This window comes from Eufriesea mexicana, unplaced genomic scaffold (genome assembly GCF_001483705.2).
Source record: "Eufriesea mexicana isolate 0111107269 unplaced genomic scaffold, ASM148370v2 scaffold1741, whole genome shotgun sequence".
Classification (NCBI taxonomy): Eukaryota; Metazoa; Arthropoda; class Insecta; order Hymenoptera; family Apidae; genus Eufriesea; species Eufriesea mexicana.
In genome coordinates, this window is record NW_016909828.1 from 146,729 (window position 1) to 165,411 (window position 18,683).

General features: G+C 38.5%; 1 protein-coding gene across 2 annotated transcripts; it reads left to right on the forward strand.

The window, feature by feature from the left end:
• Positions 1 to 1,577: 1,577 nt before the first annotated feature.
• Yeti (yeti) lies at positions 1,578 to 17,472 on the forward strand. 2 transcript variants are annotated; one of them, XM_017901610.1, is made up of 4 exons: positions 1,578 to 1,806; positions 2,142 to 2,520; positions 2,620 to 3,602; positions 17,414 to 17,472. In XM_017901610.1, the coding sequence occupies exons 2-3, from the start codon at positions 2,145 to 2,147 to the stop codon at positions 3,132 to 3,134; spliced, it is 891 nt and encodes a 296-aa protein (XP_017757099.1). In that variant the 5' UTR covers positions 1,578 to 1,806; positions 2,142 to 2,144; the 3' UTR covers positions 3,135 to 3,602; positions 17,414 to 17,472. The 2 variants fall into 2 exon arrangements, with proteins under 2 accessions (XP_017757099.1, XP_017757098.1); XM_017901609.1 differs by lacking the exon at positions 17,414 to 17,472 and adding an exon at positions 7,330 to 7,915.
• Positions 17,473 to 18,683: the final 1,211 nt, after the last annotated feature.

Consider the following 18,683-nt stretch of genomic DNA (forward strand, 5'->3'; position numbering starts at 1 on the left):
AAATTAAGCCCTCGAATCGGATGTTTGGAGCGATGGCTTATTTTAAAAGAGAAAGACAGTGATTATATCCATCTTTGAGTTTCCTTCGATGAGTACATTTTTCGTTAAGTTATCTTTCCTCCAGTATAAATATGATTTCTTTGGTATAATCGTTTCGATAGATATGGTTCCAAGTTGATTGTCTTCTCGTTTAAATTTTACAAGTTTTTGTACGATAGTTCTATTGTTTATAAATGTAGAATTGACTTGCTTCCTGCACTGGAAGAAACATACAAATAATTATGACAAATCTATTTTATACCCTAAAGATGGTGTTCTGAGTAATGTTACAAAAACTTACAAAAATAAGTACCCAAAATTTGAGAAAAGACAAATCTTTTTTCTAATTCTGAATAATTTACAAATTTATAAACATCCTAAATATAAATGATAATTATTTCGTGCAGTGTTGGAAAATAGTCTTTTTTCGCGTTAAATGGGGATCTATTCTTATTTCTCTCCCACTGCCACTGCTTTTTCTCATTCAGAGATTTAGAGTAGGAGGAAAAGACCGATTGATCTATTAATCCGGTTAAAGTCCTCGTGAACGGGCTGTCAACCATTTCGTTGAAAGGAGGATTCGAAATGGATCCTGTAATATGAGGTTTGCGGTGACCCTGCTGATCCTACTTAACATCCTGAAGCAGGAGTTGACTTATTGCTCGACAAATTCGTGAAAGTTCCTTCGCAATTTGATGCCTTTCCATGTAATTGGCTATGTTCCCTTCTCACGATATTTCTAACTAGGTATCCGTGTGGAATGGCATTCTAAAGAAATAAGGATTCGTATGAAATCGAATTTCAAGTTGATATATAGATATATTTGTACATTCTTTATCGTTAAAGTATTAAATCATTTTTAACTTATTTTTACGGAAAGTAATTTCGGTAAATTGTATATTAAAATATATCAAAATATAACGAAATATAAAATAATTTTCGAATTGTAAAATAAATTAATATATAATTTTAAATTTATATATAATTGATTACAATTAACAAATTAACAAATTGTAAAGTTAAAAATGATTAATTTAAAATTATTAATCCATACTTTAATAGGAATTATTTAGAGTATAATAAATAGTTCTTTTTACCAAATATATATTTACGTGTAAGCATGATACTACACTCAATTCTATGAATATTCAATTTATACATTCGATTTGAATGAAATATCTGTTTACTATAAAGAGACGTTTAGGCATAAAGAAAAAGATATTAGAAATATTTCTTGATTTCCAGGCGTATCTTGTAGTTGTGAACATATTTGGATACAGATGTCGACACTGCCATTGTCCGAGTGAAATATAATTTACTTGAAAAGGTTGTAAAATATTATTTACTTAGAAGATTATAAATTTTTCACCTTTCAGTAAATTATAATATATTTCTTTTATAAGGTGTATTATTATATGTTATTCTAAATTTGTGCATATTACGTCGTAGTTCATAATCTCACGACAGGAGGCGTTGGTTAAAGCAAGTTAAAATGGCTGGCATTATACATGGAACGCATTTGCGAATCGTGATTCAATTTGTACTTTTCGGTTGTTAGATTTTCGTGATTTTCTCACGTGTAGTAGTGTCTCTTTTACGTGTTTTTAAAATACTAACAATTTTCATTCAAAGTTTCTCGATATATAATGGTTAAGTGATTAACGACGAAACAAGGAGAACGTTTCGAATATTCTGACGAAAGTTCCGGAAGGTGGTTCATCGTACAACTGAATTTTTAGCAGCATCGGTTGTTTTTTGAGAAAATACGTAAGTACCAAAATAGTAATAATCAATAACGAATTTACTGGCGGTTGATTGTATGTACAATTGCGTACTTCGAAGAGGTTAGGTTGTATATTTGTATACGAAACGCGATGAAGTTTAATATTTCGAAAACAATAATTGTTTATATATTGTATCTAAATTATGCAGTTAATACTTTTAACAGAATTTTGCTCCAAGTAATATAAAAAATTAAATTTTTTCAGAATTATTTATTAGTACAATATCATATTAACGAGTAATGGTTGATTAATTTAAATTGGATTTTAATGAAGGTGTGATATTTTTTTATAGTTTCTGTAAAAGTGAAATTTTAATAGAATATGACTGAAGAACACCAACTGCCTTCTGACTCCGATGAAGATGACGAAGATTATGTTCCTGGTGGTGCAGATAGTGAACCTGTATCTGAAATAGAATCCGAAGGTGATGCAGAAAGTAGTCCTGAAGATGAAAACGATGAAAACAAAAGAGAAACTACAAAGAAAAGAGGGAGAAAGAAAAAGAAATCTATAAAATCTAAAATTAAAAAGCGTGGAAGATCAAAGAAAAAGGTAGCAGATGAAGTTAACGAAAAAGAGGAAGAAGAAGGAGAAGATGAAGAAGAAGAACAAGGATCCAGAGAGAAGAAACAACTTACTGAAAAAGAAGAGAAAGAGAGAGCTGATTCTCTTTGGGCTGATTTTATGAAGGATACAGGTAAATAATTTAATCTGTAAATATTAATCGACATCCATGAAATATTAGTGTTGCTGTTATACTTAATATTTCTATATTGTTATTTATTATTTATTAAAGCCACGGCACCTAAACCCAAGCCACAAAACATGACAAATAAATCAAAGGAGAAATCACCGCCCATAGAGAAGCCAAAAGTAGAAGAGAAAATGAAGATAACTAAGGTATTTGAATTTGCCGGTGAAGAAGTAAAAATAGAGAAAGAGGTCTCTGTGGATTCCGCAGAAGCAAGATTATCTTTGTCTTCTGCTGAAAATTCTGAGAAAACAGGAAACTCTGGTCCTCCTGCAGGGAAAGGATCTGGAAGAGGAAGAGGCTTTAAACGGGCTGGGTTAGGGGGTATATCTTCTGTCCTTGGTCAATTAGGGAAAAAGGCAAAAATTAGTACATTAGAAAAGTCCAAGCTCGATTGGGATAATTATAAGAAAGAAGAGAATTTAGAAGAAGAGATTACTACTCATAATAAAGGCAAGGATGGATATTTAGAACGTCAAGATTTCTTGGAAAGGGCAGATTTGCGACAGTTTGAAATCGAAAAGCAATTACGTAATGCCAATAGACGCAGTACACGGTGAATTTATATTTTCATTTATATATGTATCTCTTCCTCGACAATGAGAACCAAAAATGGTATTGAAAGGAATACCATATTAAACTTGTCAGTTGTCGGCGCTTATAGCACATATTTAATCGAATTCTTTAAACTGTTATTAAATATCTCGTGCCACGTGCAAACATATGATTGCGTCGCTTGGCTTGACAATCGGCTGGATCTCTATAGGAAGCGGTTGAGAGCCAATTCTGTGAGAAGAGACTGATCATTCCACTGTATTGAAGATAATATAGTATGTTATGTAATAGTTTAATTTACCATCTGCGAGCCTTGTCTCGAGCCATTATATCACAGAACTTCGCATCGAAGCAGGATGTTTGAAGCTTGGTGCTTCGAAGACCGACGATATATATTCTAACAATAAACAAGCTCCAGAGATGTTTTTATTCCGTTTCATTGGGAGAAGGATGATTGCCGCAGTATAAATAGTGTAGGTATTTAATAAAATGTCGTTCGAATGATGAATGGAATACATACAAGTATGTATTCGAGTGTGTATGTCTTAGAAATAATCATATTTTTGTTTTTCATTTACGATCACTGCCTTGGGCGAGTCACGTGAAACATTTTACTATATTTATAGACGAGATACACGAAACAGAAAACGCAAATTTTTATCAGGAGATTACACAGATAGGAGATTACAATGATCGTTTTATATTTTTTCAGCTGTACCTACTAGTGATATTTATTCGCAAAATAACGGCATATCTGCGGATCGTATAGCATGTCATTACAGTTTAATCGATAGATCATTTCACTCAGGAGATCTTCAATTTTCCAAAACTCGGTTTTACAGTTTTTCGAATATCTGTGAAACGATATCTTGCGAACGTGTACGAGATTCCTTTATGCTTATGGACTATTTGATATCGTAAAAATAAAGATACACGTTAATATTTAAACAACCAATTCATGTTCATGTCTTTATGTATCGTATTTTCGCATGATAGCATTGGTGTACGAATACATAACCGAGAGCATCAAATAGATTGTTTATCATTCTGTCGCTTATGTTTACGTCCTTCGCTTGGCGATGTACTTGTATGTTCTTTTTTATTTGTCACGAGGCAGATTCTTTGTTCAGGTCCTGTGAAAAGTGATCCTCGTTGGACGCTGCTTAATACCAGCATACAGTATCAATTTACAATTTATGTTCGCATTACTTAATTACTAAGCATACAAGCAATTAGCTCGTAACTCAGAGATATCCCTTGGGATATCTGGAAACGAACGGATCTTGTCGAGCAACAGAGGCATTCCATAACAGCTAGTACCCGAACGTCCGATTGACACAATACTCGCGAATGTTCCAGAGACATGCAAAAGGCTCCTTGTGGTGAATTTTCGTGGCTCGCCGCGAGCCTGAGAGCCATAACCGCGAGTCAGCCCACTCGTCTACGCCTTCTCGTATAATTCAGCGTGCCGTTGAAACACGCCAGAGATATCCGCACGACAAAACCCGTCTGTTTAAGCATCCAGCCTTCCAGGCAGTTATATTGATTTTGTAAGCAAATACAAACGAAACATTTATCAGAAACACGGATTCGTTGTTACCTTTATTTGCGGAATTTCACTTTCCTCTTTTCCTAGAATAGAAAAATACAAGTTCGCTTTGAATGTTGCAGTTATCGTCCGGCTGTTTACCTGTTCACGCAGATGCTTACTGGCGCGTTCTGATTCCGATTCCTCGAGCAGATTTTGGAGCGACATCGTTGTACAGGACACGTTCTGCATACTGTTGGATTATTGTGCCTAGGATTAGAATGAAAATTACCCCCTCGTTCACCGTCTTTGCATAATAATTTGTTCGTACCGCGAGAAAGGAAGTCTGATTTTCTGTAGCTTCTTGCGCAAGCTGGACAATCCTCTGGTGAATATATTCCCGTTTGGGCTAAACGTTAATTACCAAAATATTATCTTACTTATTATGGAGAAAGAGCAAGTGTTACTCGAACGATTCTCACTTTGTTAAGGGTGGTTTGCAGTTACATTGCCCAGGTGCGTTCTCTATTTTGCTGTTCGAATTATTCCTTCCTCTACTACTTTTTCTCTGAAATTAAAATTTAATTATGTCAAATTATCGTTTTCATTCTTTCTCTGTGATTATTCTTCTCTCGTTCCCTGTACGAAATCTTAATCAGATGTATTGGCAAATTGTGTTTAATGTACAGTTTTCTAGTATTCTTTTTCGAATTGATAAAAATTGATCGTACTTTATCTTTTATGCAGCAACAGTCGTTGTATTTCGAAAGAATTGTACACTTCGTCGGACATTTGCAGTATCTCCTCAGGTCTTGTGAACTCGATCCCCTGACGCATATACAGAGCGGTGTTCGTTGTCTTTTCGATTTCTTGCATCGAGATACCCTTGTCTTTCTCGTTTTTGTCGCAGTTCGAGGTTTCCTGGCCTCCTCTCTTCCGCGACAATTGCAGCACTTCTTGTGCGACTTGCAAGAGATCGCTTTCAATTTGCACGATTTCGTAGAGTCTCTGCTTCTTCTGCTGTAGTTGAGAAATTAGACACGCGTGAATTCCCAAGAGAATTTTTGGGAACTTCAGTGCGTAACTCGTAATTATTCCAATAAATCTATAAATTGAAGCAATTTTTACTGTATGGTTATCGACTAGTCACGTCGTGTCGAGAAACGTATTGTATAATGTTGCAAAAGGAAGTGAACCAATGTAATTTCGCTCAATACGCGAATATGAAATAATTACGAGTGGCTCGATAAATGTTATATCTGATTATTCGTGCATGTGTATTTTATTAGATAACGTGACAATGTTTTCGTGTACGGTAACTATTCACGGAATCACTGAAATGGCATGGGAATGAGGATCTTAAAGAATGCAAGACTGTAAAGGATCTGTTACTTCGATGCTTCTCGCAAACTATGCAGGTGGTTGCAACAAAGACTATAATTTATTTATCACCCTCTCACCGTGTCCTCGACACCGATGTAGAACTTTCTACGGTCGTTCTCGAAGCTTGGCACTTTTTGCTAGAAATCAAACGAGAATCTTCGGATAAAGCGCATACATTTTGATTTCACGATAGAAATCGAATCCCGAATACGCGATTCCTTTTAAAAATCGGAAATATTCGATTAAAATATTCCAAAGTATTGTAAATTGCAATTGCAGTCGCAAAGATTATCTAAAGTACTTCCTACAACTCCTTGGTCGACTGTGTCTTCTCGATTTTTTCGCTTGATCCTTTCTCGCTCGTTCTTTCTTCGCTTGATCGTGTTTCTTCTTTCGTTGCTTTGACGATGTTCTTGAAGTGCTCGGAGGATGACTTGAACGATGAAATTTTTGTGTAAAAAATATTTACATTACTTTCATAATAATTTTTGGCACCTTGGGGGAGGTCGGTTTGCTGGACATATTGGATCTTTACATCTTCTTCTCATTTTTCGTTATTTTGCGTGGAAATTTTCTCTGGCCTAGTAAACGCAACGTCGTAGTGCCAACTTTAATTATTTAATCATCGAATATCCTTTTAAACGATCGAATTAACTTTTCCCCATATTAAAATTTAAATTTGGATCAATTATTTAGGTATTAATTCGAATATAATTTAACATTGGTGTATTGGATCGCTTACTCTTGTCGATTTTTCATTAACCTCCCGATCACGGAGGACAACTGGACGTTTTCTTCTTTTCTTATTATATCGTACATTTTCTTGGACCCATTTATTCATTTTAGTAACCAATACCGATCATCGTCCATGATAATCCTCCGTTGCAATTTCTCATTTTTATTTTTGTATTTTACAATGTAAATTCTATCTAACCTATTGATTTTACACGTTGCTCTGACAGGTGATCTTGTCGAGAGTATCGTTTCATCGTTTCGAGTTCAATTATCGCGAAACACGGGTTCAATGTATCTCCTTCGCGCGATACATTTCAGCGATCTGCCAATACGGTTATCTTCGCGTTTCAGCATTAACTATCGGGTTGATCAAACATTCGACTCGCCGTATCGAAATGCAGCGGTTTGAAAATCCTCAACATTGTAACGCGATTTTTAAAATTCCATTTGCTACCATCTCGATAACAACTTCTCGCATGGCACCAAAATTCATCGCATAACATGCTGCTTACTTTACAAAATGTAGTCTAAGCACACGTATCTTTGTCTTACAGAAAATCAATCTATCTCTCGATCTAATTAACCGATTCTAAGGGAAAGGAGCTCGCAGAAATAAAAGGCGAACAAGCGATACAACTCGTACGATCCATCTCGTTTCTACGTAAACTCTCAGCTACCCCGCAAGACAGAGAAACCTCAGGAGCAACCTGAACGAGAGAACACGAAGGAGCTTGTCCGAGCCATAATCTTCTCTCGAAGACTGCTTCTCTCATTTGTCCGTTAATCGCGGCCATGAAAGCGGCACCTGTAGTGCCGTAAAATCGAATTAAAATCCACTTGGCGAGCTATCAGGACAAAATGAAAGCGGAAGCAGCCAAGTGCCCGCTGCGAGTCGAATTAGCCAACGGGCCAAGCGGTAATCGCTCGCGAATAAAGATGCTCGTGAAACGCGAGTCGCAAATTTTTCGAGCACCTGGGGCACCGTTCGCCGCTGATCGCAATCTGGACCTGGAAGGTGTCGCGTGTGCCGTAAAGCCGAATTACGATTCAGCCGCAAGGATGAGGATGGCGTAAGAGGAAGCCGCGTGGACCGGAGGTGGAGCAGTGCGTGGATCGTTGGACGTGTTCGCAAAACGGCAGCAGGAACACGAACCGGAATATCTCTTCGACCGTTCGTTCGGCAGCCTCCATTCGTTTCAGAACACCTCGAGTGAACTTCTCTACAAGGAGAGAGAGAGAGAGAGAGAGAAAGAGATTGCAGTCGTTACTTTCCCGGTTACTCGACACGACGATCTGTACGGGAAGAGATTAGTTTGATCGCTGGATTAAACTGCCATGGGTTTGGTTTACGCGGTCGGTGAATTTGTAAAGTTCGTCACTGTAGGATAAGTTTGGCGGGATTTAGAGAGTAGTACTGTTGAGGTGAGGATTTTCACACTGGTACTACTTTAGCAGCGGGTAAAGTGGAGCTCTGTTTGCTCGTGGTGGCAAGCAGTAGAAGATGATATTAGCATGATAGACTTAGATTGGCGAGGTAGTTTGGTATATCGGTCGAACGTCAACGGCATGAGTTTGGTTATCGCTTGGTCGCCATGATTGGGGAATATGCGTGAAGTTTCGTGTCGTAGAATAAGTTTTGTAAATTTAGTGGGTCGTTATTGCGAATTTCGTAAGCGGTACTTTTAGAGAGTAACGTGAATAGAGTTCTGTTTGCTCGCGAGTATTTTTGTGAAATTTTTCTAGAGTAAGTACTAAAGTATTACTGTAATATGGTTGTAGCTGGTAAGGTAATTCGAAAGGTGATTATTCGAAGGTGTATCTATCGAAAGAGACTTAGGTTCACGTAGTTTAAGTATGATCGTTACTTCCTTGGTTGTACGTCGTGACGATGCACGTGTATACGTGATTAGATTAGCACGATCGTGGAGCTAATTGTCTATGTTTATTCGCTGAAACACGCCTGTGTAAGATAAGACGAATTATTCCTTTCTATGAAACGATTCTTCCAGAAGATAGCGTTACTATAAGTATCGTTTCGCAAAATAAAGTAGAATTTTATTCGTCCTCTGATATGACTTATAATTGCAAATGCATTTAGGAAACCGATAATTTCAAGCTGTACAAAACGAATAGAATCGAACGAGAGATTGGCAGTTACGTTTAGGCTGTTCCATAATAAATAATACTCAGTAGAAAATACTGTTTCCTCTTTTTAAATAGTATCTTATTTATTTCGCATGACACGTCTCTCACCCGATCCGAAATGCAAATCCAGCCATCGAAATTATTCTCCTTCGCAGAAAATACCATATACCACGTAACGAAACACGCTCTATTAACCAAGACACCAGCAACCCAAGACGATCAGACCCTATACACCGAACCAAAAAATCCTCATAATCTTCTGCACGCTATTATTAGTTACTTAAAAGACCCATGTCGGAATTCAGCAGCGACGTCGCTGAAACCGCGCGAAACGAGCCGGTTGCACGCGTCTGCGTTTAAATTTAAACACGTTTGAAACCCACCCTAACGATTCATTTCGTCGCAACACCGAGGCAAAGAAACACACGGAGAAGCTCGTACTTTATCGTCGACGTATTGTCACGAAGTGTTAATAATTAAGAGTCAGCCTTTACGCGAGAACCATTACCGTTTATTTTCGAGCGTCGCGGAACAAGCCTTCAATGCGCGGGCGCCATAATGGATCCGCGCGAAAGGATATCCTTTGTGCTCTTTATTGGGCAAACTGTAACGAGCGGTCGACATGTGACGTGGTGTTTTATAACGCATTGTCGAAGCCGCCTTTGCGTTCTTTCCACGACTAGAAACGGAACTTTGAGCTTGTCGTCGGGCTTTCGCGGATGATAATTACGTTAAAAGGGAACGTTCGCGATTTTCATCCTGTCGGACAATGGACACCGAGGAAAAGGCCCTCTCACCTGGCGTTTTATCGAACAACAAAATTACGAAGGGATCTTGACAATAAAAACGCGCCGAGCTCAAAGTAAATTGCACACGGCCGAACCCAGCCCGTGTACGTACGGGTGTGCACGTCTGTGTGCTGATCCGAGAGGAAATTTACGGGAACGAATCGCGGGAAGAGCTGTTATTTCGTATGAGAGAGTGGGCTATTTAGCAAAGGAATTATAATAAATGCACAGAGGGAAAGACGGCTCTTCGTTGCGTGTCTCGTTAGGGTCGTTTAATTCTGTTCCGGCCCTGGTAAACTACTCGTGGCTTTCTTCTCCCGTGGAAAAAGCTGATTGGCTACCGGAGCAACTGCTCACGGTTATAGATTTAATTATTAGACGTAACGATGAATCTTCTTACGATAAGGAATTTCCGTGAACGATAAAATGCCAGAGATAATAGATTTAGCATTGTAATCGGGAGGAATCATAATTCATAGGAATTGGAAATTTTCATTCATAAATTAGATGTACTGTATTCTAGAAATAATTAGCAATTAAAGGTTAATTATCCTTACGATATTTCATTATACTGTATGAGACATTGTCACGTGAAATATAGAAAATATAATTCCTTTCGATCTTCGTATCTTTCTCAATTTTCGGAATACGTGGCCCTACTCTTCCGAATAATCTATGTTGTTTCATTTAATTTCACGATTTTCAGGTATATTTTCTGATAGTAAGAGATAATAGATTTAGCATTGTAATCAGGAGCAATGATAATTCATAGGAATTGAAAATTTTCATTCATAAATTAGCTGTACCGTATTCTAGAAATAATTAGCGATTAAAGGTTCTTAAGGTATATTGCTCATTACGATATTTGATTATACTGTATAAGACATTGTCACGTGAAATATAGAAAATATAATTCCTTTCGATTTTCGCATCTTTCTCAATTTTTGGAACAGATGGTCCCACTCTTTTGAATGATTTTTGTTGTTTCATTTAATTTTACAATTCTCAGGTATATTTTCTGATAATAAGAGATAATAAAATTAGCATTGTATTCAGGAGGAGTAATAATTCATAGGAATTGAAAATTTGTATTCATAAATTAGGTGTACCGTATTCTAGAAATAATTAGCAATTAAAGGTTAGTTATCCTTACGATATTTCATTATACTGTATGAGACATTGTCACGTGAAATATAGAAAATATAATTCCTTTCGATCTTCGTATCTTTCTCAATTTTCGGAATACGTGGCCCCACTCTTCCGAATGATCCTTGTTGTTTCATTTAAATTCACGATTCTCAGGTATATTTTCTGCAGGAGAGGTAACCGACGTCTTGGTTCGGAATCTTCGTTTTAGCGATAAAACGAATTAGTTTCTGTTGAAAATAAAGGAGAGAAGGAAAGTCAGGACGCCTGCAACTAGTCGAATCCCCTGCCCCAGCCGAGCTCCAATTTCTCTTATTTCTATATTCGATCATACATATGCAAAAGATGGCTTCGTTATATGCGCGTTGTTAATTTACATAATTGGAAGTACGTGCCTCTTTTTTCTCCTCGAGTGAACAGAGCCTGTCCAGCAACGCGACAAACGGAGGATAATCGATGCTATCTCTGTTCGAAACGCTTCCCTTGGTAAATGCAATTTCGGTGCACCTGAAGGAATCTGCAAGGCAAAAGCAGACGATCTATTTTCATCGCCGTCCCTCTTTCGCCATCGAGGATTCACTCCGGTTTCGAAGATTTTTTCCACCGGGCTTCGGATGAAATTCAGTAACGTACTTAGAGGAATTCGCGACAGACCTGTTCCAATATATAATTTCTTCCAATACTCCAATATAATTTACACAATAATTGTTTCTTATCCTACGTTTTCATTGAAATGTCTATCAATTTTGCTTTCTAAACCAATCTTACGACACCCGTTATCCTGTTACTTTAAAATACAATTTCGTCCAATATTTCGGTGCAATTGTGAATATTAAAGTCAAAGTGCCTTACAGTTGAATTTAAACGATCGAATAAATATCGCAAAAATTCGTAATATGATAATATAATTATAACAAGAATATTTCACTCGATTCACGGAATTTTTATTTATTACAATTTATTCCCGAATATTTGAAATCGAGCAGAGAACGTAGTACCCGTTTTCAGTCCGTATTCCCCATGGTTACAGGTTCAATTTTTCAAGTACACTTCGCTGTACATTTCCCATTCTGTTGGGTGCATAGAATGACGAGGAAAAGAAACATATGAAAGAATCGTAAACGGTTATACCCCTAGCGAAAAGTTTCCGGGGCGCTGTTGCGAGTGTGCCTTCTGAATACGCCACTGATAAAATTCCAGGAATTCCTTTTGCCAGAAGCAGACTAGACGAGACTAGCAATAAGATTGATTCGCACTACCAAGATTCCAGCGTCTGGTTTTACCTTGCGTGCCAACCAAGTAGTCCGGAATTAAAGTTTATCCTCTACTCTCTTTCGCCGCTATACGCGAGCTTGTTACTCGAAATTACAGTAACAAGTGTTCTAGTTCCGGTGAAGTTAAGGTTTCGAAATTCGCCGCGAGCTTGTTACTCGAAATTACAGTAACAAGTGTTCTAGTTCCGGTGAAGTTAAGGTTTCGAGAAAGTCCAGTTACGAAATAATTTGTATACGCTTTCTGCGGATATTCCGAATTCCTCTTTCACCGAGTGGTATACTGTATATCAAAAATAGGACAATTTTGCATACAAAGATGAATATAAACCCTGGAATCAAATTTTTCTGTAGAGGACTTCGTTTCTTTTAACGAGCTCTAATAATTATGGATCAATTCTCATTACATGTTGATAAATAATCCGAAGACTACTATAACGAATTACCCTACTCGTTTACTCGAATGCTTCATCGAATCGTACAACTCTGCGAATATCCAGAGTATCGGTTTCAGCGTGGAAGAAGTTTCGCTGCAGAAACGTTTCAACGATGGCGTGAAATCGGACCGAAACCCGACTATTTGCCTCATCTATCGCAGTGTAACGTTTCACAATCCGGTAAAAATCATAATGCTAAAAGCGTCCCAGGGCACACAACGTCCGTTTATCGCGCTAGGAATTTTCCCGCCAAGCGAATAGCTAGCGTAGGGCTTAGATCCGGGGCATGGACGTAGCCATGGCTGGTTCCCTGTGGGGGCTGGAGTAAAAAAGAAGACGTCCACTCGAAAACGCAGAGACCACTCGTGCCTAAAAGCACTTGGATCGGTATGTGGATCAATTATACGAAAGAAACGTGGCACGAATTAATGCGAGTCGAGGCATAGCGAGTAAGAAAGGAAAAGACTCGTACTCGAAGTGGAACCATTCGACTCCTTTTTGCCGCGTCCTTTCGTACTTCATTCTCCACCGATTCATCGCGTGCATCGCCGTTACCATGTTTGTTTCGACGCATTCACCCAGGGAACATAACTTCACCGATTTTTCCCTCGCCTCGATGATAAATCGTATTACTTTGAAATTAACCCTTTGCACTCGAGAGTCGCCATTTCATAAAATTTGCAAGATCGATATTAATTAATATATCAAATTTAATGTAACGTAACAGCGTGCGAAGCATCGAAGACAAATAATTCTACAATTCTATTATTATACAATTCTTTATTTATTGCTCAAAAAAGTATCGTCAGTTTTTTAGTTAGAGAATCTTTGAATTTCTACTCTTCTTTAGCCAAAAAATCGTCGAGTGCAAAGGGTTAATAATATAAGACACCGAATCGAATTATGCTACAGCAGGATCTCTATTGTTATCTGCATCTTCGTTAAATACAGAATTTACACTTGGATATAACAGAATCGTGAAAAGAATTTACGAAAAATGATATAGTTTGTTAATTCGAATAATCGAGGTTCTATACTATCGACGTGTCATCTATGCTGTCATCGCTCACCACCAAGTTGTCATTCATTTTTCACCAGGAGATCGGTGATCAACCTGACCCAACGACGAACATGTTAAAGGCTCATCGAGATGAAATAATTTCATCTACTACCCCTGACATAGATTAACCCGTGTCTCACGTGTTCAACTTTCAATTAACTCGCAGAAGTGTAACTATCTCTCCACCCCTTTTGCCATTGTCTCTGTTTCTCCCTCTAACCCTTTTTCACCCTCATCTCCCTCCCTCGTCCGTCTTACAGTAAAATTAACCACTTGTCTGGTATTCCTACGATCTGCAGGCAAAACGAAGGCCGAGAGAGCCCTTCGCTCTGTTTCATCGTCATACTGTATTTCCGCTCCGTACCCGCTCCTCTTCTTCGATTTTCCCTCTCGGCCTTTTTCCGCTCAGCCTGTCACCGATGCGTCTGCCCTTCGTTCCCGTTTAAGAGGCCATGTTTTATGAATGGACGTTCGAGAGAGATACGAAGATCGAGCGGATCTATTCCGCGGCGCAAAGCGCGCGCAAAAAGCCGGCGAGCGCGGGCTCTGAAAGGAAACAAGCTGAAATTGCCGTAGATAGCGTAGCACCGTGTAATTTGTTTCTGTTTGCATCTTTGTATGCCTCGCGTTCTTTCTCCGCGGGCGTCCCTTTGATCGTTTCCCGTTTTAATAAAACGGCATTAAAATTCTATGCAAATTCCTTCTTCCTGCATTTCTCCCTCTCCGATAATAGGCAGACCTTGATAAGTTCCCGTACTAATGTCGTTATCGTCGAAGGAAGTTACTCGAGGTAACTTCTTACAATTAGCGCTGTTTATTTTCCCCCTCCGGCTCCGCCATTTTTATCCCCACATCGATTTGTATAATTGACGATGATGGAATATGGAAATTAGTTTTCACGGAGTTAATTAACGTGAGAGCTAATTAACATGTCCGTTCGTTTGACGAACGTCGAGGAAGCAGAGACGCTCGTGTATTGCGCAGTATGCCCCCTCTCGAATTTTAGCGCAAATAATTAATTTCGCCGTGTTTTGCAGCTTTGTGAGGCAGTTTAGGAAATTGATAATTGGCCAACTCGTGACACGTTGCGTCGAAACAGAGCTTTCCAATCTGTGTCCTCTCGCTCTGGGGAATAATCTTTGGATGCATCGTAGAAATATTTGATACACGAGTTACCAGATTCTTTATCGAGGATAGAGCGTTCTTTTTCTCTTAAATTATTAAATAAGAGATTCGTGTCTCGATATAATAATACTCGTCCGGTTGGTTGTAAAATTGAGCCTACTTTTTGGTCACATCTGCAAGAAACTTGTGTCGAGAAAAATTTTTAAACCAAGCCAGTACTTGGTTATTTAACTGGCACTGCTCGTTTGTTTCTCTTGTATCCTAAAGGAAGTAAAAATATGGAAAATGATAATATTCAGCATAATAACAGTCGTCCGGTGTGTTATAAAATTATACCTATCATTTAGAATAGTCGTAGAATGTTAATTGGTTCATTTATCAATTTATTTGTCATACTCCATTCGAAATATATTTATTGATCATAGTCCTTGGTATTTGGATTACAACGAACTTTCAGTTTTGCATAGATTTTAATTACATTTTAACTTTTTACTCTCTCTTTGTGCTTCTTAAAAGCTACATTACAAATTGTACAGTATCATCCCTTCCTATTTCTCAGTTTTATTTATTATTTCTCCTGTTCTTCTTCCTCGGCTTTGTCCTTTCCTTGCTTCTCATTGTCTCTTTCTTCTCACGTTGCATTGTACCCCATCTGTTTTCTAATTTCTATTTACCCTTCTGTTTCCGCTTGTCTTCCATTTCCCCCTTTTCCCTTTCTTCCTCGATTCTCCTTAGCATCTCTATCCTTTTTCCTACTATTCCCAGCTTCCAGCACATGTCGTTGCTTTTCTCGTTCTTCGCACTTCGTAATTACTTAATTCACCTATTAATCTATTTTCGACGATCCTTTCCATTCGATATTCCATCAACTATGCCCAGAATCATCGCCATGTATTCTTGCACATCGCAGAATCACAATTGGAATTTGAAAATTCCAGTTCCCAGGTATAATAACGAAAAAGTCATACGGCTGAGCTACATTATGGCATATGATCGATCGATTACGCGGATATTCTCGTCACGATGGACCGTTACTGTTCAACAGCTTCTTCTGCCATCTTTCTTTCTGTCTTAACGTCCCTCCGTTACACCCTGCGTGTAAACGAGCTCCCTTTGGTTAAACGTTTCTTGGTGGCCACGGAAGACAAGCGTGTCGGGAAGATGTTCCTTCTCTCTTCTCTGGTCTGGGCTACCATTTTCCTCTCGCTCTCTCCGCTCTTCGCTCCTTTCTCCTCGTTCGGCTCATTCCAGCGAGCATATTTTATGGATAGCCTTCTAGAGCTTTCGCGGCGCCAGCTCTTCCGTGGATACATCGGCTGGTCGCTGTATCTGCCGCTATTACCAGCCAGCAACGTAAACGTAAATGAGACATTGGAATTAGCAGCGGGGCCCCTACCCCGTGGCCGCGTGGAATTCGACGCTGAATTATTCCGGAAGTCGTTGGCTCGCCGATGCGGATAATACCGTTCTCTATTGCGGATAAAATGTAGGCCGTAGAAAGTCAGTAGGAAGCGGATTCGTATCGATCCCAGCGGATTCTGTAATTAATTTACCTTTTGTCTCGGTTACGTAAAGCATCTGGCTGAGAGCGATTGTTTGCAAATGGGAAATGAGAGATGTGTGGGGAAAAAGGAAGCTGGCGAACCTTGGTCAATCATGATCGTTGGTCGGATGAGAAAGGAAGGTAAGGACGAAGTTCAATGAGTTTTTGGATCATTCGCTGTTGGATTTATTGCGACATAATCTGGGATACCGTTCCTCTGTTCTCATTAATCAAATTGATCGTTATATGCATATCGAGTAGTTCATTGTCTATTTAATTCGTATTTCGTGACGTGGTGTTATGTAGGATATTATTGTAGTATACCATTGTTGTATAATCTGTATTGAATTATTTAGCGAGAAGTAGAATTTGAAAGGTTCAATTAATTATACATATCGAGTGATTGGAAATGAATTTATAGATAGAGTGCATTGAGCCCCTAAACTCAGGATAGACTCTACGTTGTTAAAGTTAATAAAAATATCGAAGATCGAATGGGAATTAAATGAGAAAATAAATAAATATACTTCTCGGGATTTTTCGTGTGAGGAAATTAATCGAGTCTTTTGATACTCTGTGAAGTAGAATGAATTTTTCTAATTATTTTAACCAGTATATCGTTTGCTATTGGGCCTTATCGTGCGTAGATACAACGAATTTCTACAGCGTGACGCGTACCTCGAGATGGTCAAGGGATCATTAATGACGAGAGGAATGCCAGCCAAGTTAATTTCAAACGAGTTATCGTAATTAAATAGTCCGAGACAGAGTTTGAACAGACCATTTTCGGTAAAAGCTATGCTCATTCCCGATACATTAGCCACGACAAAGTACTCGTTTTCTGACAGCCCACGAAATTCGTCGGCACGATGGGAATTACTCCTCTGACTCATACCTCGTGATGCAACCACTGTTCTTATCGTACTATAAACAGGTGTGACCGGGTTTTAAAAGGATTCACGTACTGTACGTTCGGTAGCGCGAAAATGTACTCGAAAAGAGGACGAGTGAAAGAAATATGATCATGCATGTTGAATTCGCAAAGAGAAAATTTTATTCCGTTCTTTACAAGATCGATTATTTCGTATTTTCCCTGAAACTAACTTTTCTTTTTATTTTTCAGGTGCAGAAGAAAATATATTTCCCGGGGGTACCAATTAATGGAAGCTAAGCCAGGACCAGACTACTTATTAAAAAGTAAGCATCCACCCATAGTATGTATTTCAAATTTTTATTCAAGAGACATTTGTCCATAGAATTCTCTCAATTCTCACAAATTCTCTCTTGAGAAATTAATTTGTTCAAATTAGTATGGATAAATTAATTCAGAATACCTGCTTATTAATTAATGCCTTTTCTTTCAGTACAATGTATTCTTCCTGATTATTTGAAGAATTATTTGTTGTAGGTCAAAATTTTCTCTCTTTTAAAGGAACTAATTTCCAGTTTATCCCTAAACGATGGATATTATCGTTCCTCCAAGCTATTCCGAATTTATCGCGAAGATCTACATTTGACGATAATTATTACAAAGTAATACATCAGCTGGAAGTACAGTTTCCTAAATGAATGGAGATGGAGATTATCGTTCCTCCAAGCTATTCTGAATTTATCGCGAGGATCTACATTTGACGATAATTATTACAAAGTAATACATCAGCTGGAAGTACAGTTTCCTAAATGCAGTTCGGCGACGTGACCGACTTAATGGTCCCCCTGGTAGTAGAGTCCAGTTGACGTAACCGATATTTTTAAACCGAGCCCTTTTGTTTCGCCGATTCGTGGTCCTGTTTCACGCTCGTCCTTCCACTTTGCCCGGTTCGCCGCTTTCACGTCGACCCCTCATAATGTCAGCAAGAGTGTTTGATCTTTCAACGAGGTTTCCGCGAATTTCAAAGGTTCGTCTCGCGGAGGCGGCGTTTAAATTCCATGTATGGCCGAAGCGGCTGGAGAAAGGAATTTGTCGTCTGCAAGGCGACTCTTTAGATACGACTATTATGCGTCCTGCGAGGCAACCATTACAGAGTGAATACAAACGAGCTCCTGATGGCGGACCAGTGTCCCCTTCCTTCAGAAATGAAGTCGTATTTCGTAGAACGAACCGTCCTCGTACAGTAGCGGCCGTGGACTGGTGTATCGGACAGGTTTTAATTCGCGAGGCTGTATTTCCGAGCTAGAGAAACGTATATGTGATAATATAATAACGAAATGGCACAGTTTCGCGTCCTTAACCCGAGAGGAATGTCACAGGACAATGGAATAATGAAAGAAGTGGGAAAATAACAGGGGTTACAGAGATAGCGAATTGCACCGCAGTGTCTATAGTTCGTGCACGAATTAACGAAATTAGAGGAGAGGAGAAATTGTGGAAAAATTGTAGGATTTAAAAAAAT

What these genes read in the sequence shown, in the direction of transcription:
- Yeti (XM_017901610.1), top strand. Translation starts at nt 2,145, where the DNA reads ATGACTGAAGAACACCAACTGCCTTCTGACTCCGATGAAGATGACGAA. An exon ending in TGATTTTATGAAGGATACAG is followed by an intron (nt 2,521 to 2,619) that starts GTAAATAATTTA and finishes TATTTATTAAAG; the next exon opens with CCACGGCACCTAAACCCAAG.